General features: G+C 33.2%; 2 protein-coding genes across 2 annotated transcripts; both read right to left on the bottom strand.

Moving 5' to 3' along the window:
• Positions 1-1,017: 1,017 nt before the first annotated feature.
• Positions 1,018-3,884, bottom strand: LOC111378981 (glutamate receptor 2.8-like). The gene is made up of 3 exons (XM_023002289.1): positions 3,662-3,884; positions 3,028-3,416; positions 1,018-1,659 (listed from the first exon to the last, which is right to left on the bottom strand). The coding sequence occupies exons 1-3, from the start codon at positions 3,852-3,854 to the stop codon at positions 1,129-1,131; spliced, it is 1,113 nt and encodes a 370-aa protein (XP_022858057.1). The 5' UTR covers positions 3,855-3,884; the 3' UTR covers positions 1,018-1,128.
• LOC111378980 (glutamate receptor 2.2-like) lies at positions 3,813-7,115 on the bottom strand. Its single transcript, XM_023002287.1, has 3 exons — positions 6,705-7,115; positions 4,034-5,364; positions 3,813-3,892 (listed from the first exon to the last, which is right to left on the bottom strand). The coding sequence occupies exons 1-3, from the start codon at positions 7,015-7,017 to the stop codon at positions 3,881-3,883; spliced, it is 1,656 nt and encodes a 551-aa protein (XP_022858055.1). The 5' UTR covers positions 7,018-7,115; the 3' UTR covers positions 3,813-3,880.
• Between the last annotated feature and the right edge of the window lie 1,651 nt (positions 7,116-8,766).

The raw sequence follows: 8,766 nt of genomic DNA, 5'->3' as shown, positions 1-8,766 counted from the left end.
TTACTAGAGGTCTCATTGTATTCAATTTCTAGAAACAGGCACATATTTTATAATATGCCTCCATATTAGTACAAAGATGATGATTTAGTTAATTTTGCTTTATTCTTGGTTAAAGGTAATGATTCTATCAAAGGTCCTTCATTTGAAGCACTTCATGGTGATTCTATTACAGGGCTTGTTTCAGCCTAGTTTGATGATTGTTAATCATCTTTGATTTTTGTTGCAAGTGATTCGAGTAATTTCAGTGTCCAAGGGTGTTTTTGGAATTTTGATTATTCAAGTTTTTGAGTTTCAACCCATTTGGGCTTTGTGTTAGAGGTGGAGATATTTTCGAGCTCGAAATTTTGATGGAGAAGTTCGTTTGTATTTTTTGTTGCGGAGTTGAAGTTCATTATTTGCGACGAAGTTTGTCTCCAGATAGAGAATCTTTGAAATTTACTCATTATAATGAAATTTGTGTCAAGGAAGAGTTTGTCAGGATTAGAGTGTGACTCGAATTCCATTCTGAAGATAATTGGGAATTCTAATTAAGGTCGACATTAAGACAAACTCTATTTGTTGGAATGCTTTTAGAATCTTAATCGAAGTCTATTTGGCAAATTCTAATTGAAGTTTAATTTGGAAACTCAATTGATAGTTAAAATTTGTGTTAGGTTTGAAAAGATCAAGATATGGACCAAGGGGGAATTTTCGGCACAATCATGCTTTCTTGGCATGTTTGAGGGCCCAAAACAGTGAAGCTGACCCGCCTGGTGCTAACCGAATGTTTGAGCATCGAGGCGGCCCTCACTTAGCGCTCTAGAGCCATATTTATATGGCCCACTCTTGTTTTAGGGCTTAAAACATCTCCTATATATTTAGCTATTCATTGTCTTTTAGATTAAGTTAAACAATATTAGGCAAATCAACAACACAAAATTATTGTAATTCTTTCTTCATATTTTAGTGAAAATTTCATTCGTCTGCCAATTATTTTATTCTGGACTTTGTAATCAATTACTCACATGGTGTCATATTATTTTCTATTATCACAACAAATTGGTATCGAAATTATTTGGGATTTTTTTTCTTTGTTTATAGCAATATATCTTCTGTTGAAAAAGTTTACATATTTATAAGCGTTTATAGTCAACTATGTGCCATGGAATTCCTCTCTTCAGTGCTGTCAGTTTTTACTTCTCTATCTTCAGCAGAAGCACCCTCATTGTTCTGGCCAGGATCATAATTTTCTTCCTCATTTCCACTAGGGTTTCCTCCAAAGACGATTGCATCTCCACCTTCACCGGAAGTAGCACCGGTGTCTGGGACAGATGCGTGAATTTCTTCGTCATCATTCCGCATTGAATGAAATTTTGATGACAAAAAACAGAAGCTCTTTTGGCCATACTGAGCAGTTAGGGAGATAAATTTTCGCCCAACTGATGTCTCTGAACAGAATAGAGCAAACAGAGTAACTGACGCTACAATAATGAAGAGCCCTCCGAAATCATAAAGAGTAAGACTGGAGGTCTGTTGCGAGATTGTTGAGGAAAGTGGCTCTTGAGAAGAGTATCCAGGTCCAAAATTGTTTCGCTCAATAGAAGTCATGTTTCGACCTTGAGTAACGGCTAAGATGGCCTTTGAGAATTGCGCAGTTAAGTTAGAGCCAATAGGAAATGCCTGAATAGAAATACATAATAATTCAAATCCAAAAAACTTCATAGGAAATGAAATATACATCACAATGAATTGCATAAATTATGTGAGACTAGTTTTAAATTTGTTGGGTTATGTGCCAAACAACCTTCGGTGAGCAATTATGTAAGTCGAGTTGCATTTTAAATAGGTTTTGGACCTTAATTGAAGAAGATAAAGTGACTTGAAAATTCCAGTAAGACTAATTCATTAATCAGGTACGAACGAGATTAAAACTTTTATTTTCAAGGCATTAATACATTGAATTAATAGTTGCACAAATAACACTATGTTCAAATAAATCGAGGCCCTTAGATCCTTTCTTGAATAGGATGATGAGATTGTGGTTATATTTTTATTATATATATACTCACATTCTTTCCATTTAAACACACAAGGAGTTTGATGTAAATGAAATGAAGAATTTAACATCTCTCTATTTCCATCTTAGATTCTTTGGGTTTCTTAAGTCTTTCATGTCAAATTTATTATTTAATGTGATTTTTATCTCATTTATTAACATCATCGAAGAACCAATCAAGAGTACACATACCATCTACACATCATAACAAAAATGCGTTATCAATTCTATCTTCACCATGTTGATAATACAAGAAATGGTTGAACTTACTTCTTTTAAAGCTAATAGTAAGAACAAATTAATTAAGTCTTTTAGACCACCATCTAGACGATTGTTTTAAACAATACAGGGACTTTTGTATAAATCTTTTCATCGAATTCACCATGTAAGAATGTAATTTTTAGATCAATTTGTTCAAGTTTTCAATCAAAATTTGCAGGTAATGCAAGTATAATTCTAATAGTAGTATACTTAACAATCAACGAAAAGTTCCGTTTATGTTATTTACTTTGATGTTAAGGAGGTTTTTTGTCCTAGAATGATTTAGGTCATCCAGGCGGCGATCTGAGAAGTGTATTCATCAGATAGCTAATTGAGATTGTGTTAAATCGAGGTTGAAACATGTTCCTCTACACATTTTAGTTTTATCATAAAGCTTCCCAGGATCTGAAACTGTACCACAGCAAATAAATCTATGTTTAACTGTGCTTTCAAATCGTGGCATAAAAGGAATAAAACATGGTGCACTCCAGATAAAGTTTCCGTCAGCCAATATTTATGATTGGAACTCACATGGCCAGCTCTCTCTCGCCTAGATAGTAATTGATTGATTTTCAAATTACAGTTAAACACTACAATTACTCCTGTTTTGAGTTTATTGATTTTTAAATTAGTTGGACCTTCTGGGAGTTGATCTCTTCCAAGTTCTTATCCTACTGAATTTATATAAATAAGGAAATGATTGTGATCAGATAGAGAACAAGAAAACTTACGAAGCCAAATCCATCCGTTGGGTATGTTGGTCCAACTATTCTGTACTGAGAATCATATTTCTTGAGGAAAATCTTCATGTAAGGAATCTCATCAAATATGGCATCTATGCCTCCTCGTTGGCTTCCTCTACTCATTCCTTCATGGTATTCTTCAACTGATGAGTATTTTTTGAGCCTTGACTCGTTAATGTGTAGTTGTTCTTTCAAAAAACTTCTCATAAAGGAACCCTCCTGATATCCCACATAGTAATCCTCAGAAAATGCAAAATTTAATTGATCTACCGTAAGAATGGCTGATAAGTTTGCTGTGTAGCTCTGCATGAGGATGGATGCCATAAACAACCAAAACACCAATACAATTACTGACCAGGTATTGGCTACCATATTCCCTGTCAAGAGCAATAGAAAGAATGAAGTAAATTTATTCTTCACTATGTTGATTGAAAAATTTGGTATGTGTTCAAGGTGTGGAGAAGATATTATTAGTAACTTGGCTAGTTATTACTCAGCTAGTATGGCACAGATGGTTTTGCGTGTCTATTTCTCTCGTCAGTTTTCCATTTGACACAGACACAGGAACTAATGGTTCCAGGCACAAAGGAAATTATAATACTAAGCATAATTTAAAAATTACTTTCAGGAAATGCAAGAGCTGTTATTGGAGACCAGTAAGTCAATTGAAGTCTCTCCCTGCGTGGCCTAACTGACTCTTCATTTGTGTTTGGTACTCTGTGTTCCAATATTCGAAGCACTATTCCCATCAATATGCAGGCGATGATGATTGTCAGCCAAAGGTCCCACCTCAAAGGCTTTACAAAAATCCACATGTCCAACGGCTTCTTATTTTTGACCACTAGAACGACTCCTGGTTCAGAATATGGTAACGAAAAATCAACATAATTATTATTATTATTATTATTATTATTATTATTATTATTATTATTATTATTTTATCAGAGTTATGGTTAACATTGACAATTGAAGAATGAGATGAAGATCGAAGTACCTGATCAGGTATCTCATGAAGCATGTTGTCATAACTCCAGTTACTATTTTTGCTGTCATTATAACGACAAAATACATATTTTGTAGGGAAAGGTAGCAACTGCAATGCTGCCAAGAAGATATCAATTGAAAAACCAGTTGCTAATGTACGATTTGTTGCAGCATCTATTTTTACATTTACAAATTCTGTGAATCCATGTTTCACTGGAACCCCAACTCTTAGTTTTACAGTTGCAGGAAGGGCCCCGCTATTTGGCCGTGTGACAGAATCTCCAGGCCACATGACATTTTTGAGGTTTTTTGTGGGTGTTGTGTGCGTTGGTTCACCAGTTGAATTTAATTCTCGAGTTATTCCTTTGTCCAGTGTCCAAAATCCCACTGTTCTCTCTCCGTTTCCAATTATATTGAATATCTCAAGGGCTGAAGGTGTCAGTTGCCCATTAATCAATTGAAATTCTCCACTCAGGCCTTTGAATTTTGTGCGTGACAATTTATTGAGAAGTCTTGGTCCAAAAGCTGAGATTTTTAAGTTTGTAGTATCTGTTCCAATTTTGCTGGTGTTCCCATACAATAAGCTTGAGTTCACTAGCCCAATCTTCTCTGCTGCTGTTGCTAAGAAGTGTATTGTGTCGTACAACCACAAACCATGGATACTTAAGTCCCTAACTGAACCTGTCCAATTCTTCAGAACCATATTCCTTTTCCACCTTTCTTGGAAACTGTCAAGCTTTTTCGACCAGGATACATAGGGCCTTATACCCAAAACTCCTTCCATTGAATCACGGGCAATAAAATCCATGGAACTTAAGAAGTTGGATAAGTAATAAGTGATAATCCAAGCATACCCTTCACTCATCATTCCTGCCTTTTTGGCAAGAAAAAATAACCGGTGACCAAGTGATGGGTTCGTGTGCACCAGGAATACCCTTGGTTGCTTTGCCATAAGCTTTTTGAGTTCTTTTAATATTCGATTATCCTCTGATGATACAGTGATGGCACTCATATATGCTATCTCAATATCAGATTCTTGGAATGCCTTATTCAGATGTGAAAGAAATTGAATGCCAGATTCCGTGTCTTCGTACAAAATCACTGCTTCAGACCAGTTAAATTCTTGGCAAATGGCTGCGAGAGCTTGAGCTTGATACACATCATCTGGAATAGTCCTAATAAAGTAGCGGTTTTGTGAGTAGGGAAGAGTTGAACTTCTGGCTGTGAAAGAAATAACTGGCACATGAACTTTTCCACCAAGTTCTGCAAGGAATTTGTCTTCTGTTGCGGTCTGTAGTCCTAAGATACCATGCACTTCTTCATTCTTCAGTAAGTCTAGAACTGCATAACATATCAAAAACATTATGATTCATCTTCAAGCTTTCACAATGATAGGGGATATTTTGTAAGCTTTATGAACTATTTCAAAATATTCTAGGCTATGTGAGCGAGGTAGTGTCCCAATCTTACTTCAAAAAATTTTAGTTACCTTATATGCATAATGCATCATAGGCTTTTCATTCACATAAAAGAATGAATAGGGTGATATTCTTGTTACTACAGTAAACCATTCGTTCCCCATTGGTAGTTTTCAAATTGAAAAAATAGGTTCTTTTTAGAATTACATAAATAATAGTTATGTTAAGAAATTTATATAGTACTTTCAAAATGTTACACTAAACTCATAAAAATCAAATTTAAAGAATATCTTGTTTCATTGATCTATCAATTTATTCAGCCACCGTTTGATTTTGCTATAAAAATTAAATCAAATTTTCGAAATTTTTTAATAAAAGTTAATAAAATATGTGGTTGAAAATTAAATAAAAATAGTGAGCCCCTAAAAATAAAAATGAGTATGAAAAAAAATGAATTTTAAAAAATTAAGTTGAACATAGTCTAAACTACTGGGATTTCTTCACGACCATTGTCAAATAAGAATCTATAGCAGCATATCATAAATCTTTATGTAGTATCATTTAAAATGGTAAAACATATTTGCATCAAAATTTGAAAATAATATATAGTCCGATTCCTATATATTGCATAAAACAAAGATACTAATAAACGCACCGAATTGTATTATAAACAATAATACAAATAAGAAAAGTCTACTAAAATAATTTCTAAGATTATTAAGTCAGATAGAAGAAATCTGGTATTATCAGCCATCATGCTTCTGTCTTGGAGGGAAGAAACTCCACATAACAAGCAAAAATTTTCACACAACCTAACGAAAATGGTGGGTATATATTGAAGAATAGATTTATCTAAATATATATGTGGCATTTTTATAGCACTTTAAGTTTTTAAATAGGGCGGTTAATAGGTTGTTAGAGCGAGGTGAAATCTTGAGCTCAAATTTTTTTTTTTTTTTTTTTTATTTAAGAAAAATTGCGCATGCTTAGGTTGTGTTGAGTGGAAGATTTAAAAAAGCAGACATAAAAAATACAATTAACTTTTCAAGTATAACATTTTAATCTCGACGGCTTCTCAAAATTAAGGCCTCGTAGGTAGACCTTTCAGTCAACCGAATTTTTTGAAGCAATTAAAATCTTTTTATTTTTTCTGAACTTTGTTTATCTTTCTCACTTTTTGGAAAATAAAACTAGATCCACAATGATCTTTGTATCAAGATAGTTTGTAAATAATGAAATTAATCATTGGGATCAAGAAAATACCTGCAAAGTTAGCCTCTAGCAAACTCTTAGCGTCCTTGGTGTGTAACTGCAATCTTGTTTGATAATTTGTATGCTCTGAGTAGAAATCTGAAAGGGCCATGTTTATGCATAAATCCACCATGCTTCCCATGCGAGAATCCAGATGAAGAACGAGACCGACGTGAACCAAAGAATATTGATTTTGTCCTCGAGAGGTTTCATTATTTTTTTCGTTTACCGCAGCAGAAAAAGAATAGTTAGCATTAATAAACAAGAGGAAGAGAATTATAATATGAAAAGGGAAAAAACAAAAACATTGAATGGTTCTTGGCATTGTTTCTGAAACCTGATTATCACAATTGCTCGTTCTTTCCCTTAATAACTCAAACTGTGATTGGTTTTTAATAGAGAGAGCTGAATTTAGTATTGAGAGTTTATGTACTCAGCAGAAAAAGAATAGTTAGCATTAATAAACAAGAGGAAGAGAATTATAATATGAAAAGGGAAAAAACAAAAACATTGAATGGTGCTTGGCATTGTTTCTGAAACCTGATTATCACAATTGCTCGTTCTTTCCCTTAATAACTCAAACTGTGATTGGTTTTTAATAGAGAGAGCTGAATTTAGTATTGAGAGTTTATGTACTAATGGCAGATTGAATGTTTCAATTACTAAGCCCCTATTTAGTTAAAATTAAAATCAAATTTTTAGAGATTTTGACAGAAGTTGGTACGATGTGTGGTTGAAAAGTTGCGAATCCTATGAAATATGTGGTTAAAATTAATTATTGACTTTGAGTTATATTAAAATTAAAATTTTAATCCCTATCAAACAGTGGCTAAGAAAAGTTTGAATGAATCTTAAGTGTGCATAGGTTTTATCTATATGTCATGTCAACTACAATGAAAATCGAGAGACAGACCGATATTGAAACTTCTTGGAACATGCAGTTAGATACGTGGATTATTCTTCTTGGCTAGGGCCACATGGGTCCTGGTTTTCCAGGCCAAGTAGATGTCCAATCATGGATTTTTCTAGCTATCGAGATCCAACTTAGGGCCACCATTTTCGTCTTGTTGCAATTGAAGATTCCTCTTGTATGTCCACATGGTTTAAGTTTCAATTGTAGCTCTAATACCACTTTTATAAGTTTAATATGAAAGATTAACACATTAGGTGGAATAGCACAATCTTTCATAGTTAAACATGGAACTTTCTTTGAACTTTCCTAGATATATTTATAATGAAACTCTACAAACCTCCTTTAATTTGTTGGACTAAGATGTGTATTTATGGAACAAAATTAGGCACAACTCTTGTTCAACTTGATTCCACAAAAGAGTTCAAAAATTGGTTTCTATCAAAGGGTTTAAGAAATAAAAGGAAACAATTCCCTTTTCCAATTGAACTCCTTTTCTCATGTGATTTTAGTCCTTCATCTTCTAATATTGCAACTAACTCATCCTCATTCTAAAATTATTATAGATGATCCGATGCAAGCTTTGAAGTTTGTAATTTAATAATCAGACTTTCCAAATGTCAAATTTAACAACCGAAATTTATGAATTTTTACCAAACACTCCACTAGTACTTCCAATTGATCTCTTACAATTCGGCTAATCTTAAGGTGCTTCAAATTAACTTCAATTAAGCTTCAAATAACCTCTTTTCACATGTATTGTATCCAGGTTGGAATTTTTCTACAATTAATATAATTTACACAAATTAAGTATATGTTCGCTCAATTAATATATAATTAAATAAGAATAGAAGTCCAAAAACTTGTTGCATTTTTTCATCTCAAGTGTACGATATCGTAGTAAGTGATGTAATCGACCTTTGAGTCCGGAGTATCCACGAGGACTATACTTTATTCCTACTATAATATTTAACTCCTATTTGACAAATGAATACAATTATGATTTTTGTGATTATTTGATAACTATTGCTAATAACTAAAATATATCGAAATGCAATAAAATTTGAATTAGAGTTTTCAACTATACATTGGATATTGGGGCTCACAATTTCATCTATTGATTACATTTAATTCTTAAATCAAGATTCATAAATCTAATGTAGC

The sequence above is a fragment of the Olea europaea genome, unplaced genomic scaffold (genome assembly GCF_002742605.1).
Source record: "Olea europaea var. sylvestris unplaced genomic scaffold, O_europaea_v1 scaffold1911, whole genome shotgun sequence".
Lineage (NCBI taxonomy): Eukaryota > Viridiplantae > Streptophyta > Magnoliopsida > Lamiales > Oleaceae > Olea > Olea europaea.
Note: the sequence above shows the minus strand (reverse complement) of the source record. Positions and strands in the feature narration are given on the sequence as shown.

Excerpts from the sequence above, each read along its gene's own strand:
- LOC111378981 (XM_023002289.1), bottom strand. The coding sequence starts at position 3,854 with ATGTGGATTTTTGTAAAGCCTTTGAGGTGGGACCTTTGGCTGACAATC. Across the intron at positions 3,417-3,661 it reads AGCTCTTGCATTTCCTGAAA|GGAATATGGTAGCCAATACC; the intron begins GTAATTTTTAAA and ends TGCTCTTGACAG. Across the intron at positions 1,660-3,027 it reads CAACGGATGGATTTGGCTTC|GCATTTCCTATTGGCTCTAA; the intron begins GTAAGTTTTCTT and ends ATTTCTATTCAG.
- LOC111378980 (XM_023002287.1), bottom strand. The coding sequence starts at position 7,017 with ATGCCAAGAACCATTCAATGTTTTTGTTTTTTCCCTTTTCATATTATA. Across the intron at positions 5,365-6,704 it reads GCTAGAGGCTAACTTTGCAG|TTCTAGACTTACTGAAGAAT; the intron begins GTATTTTCTTGA and ends TATGTTATGCAG.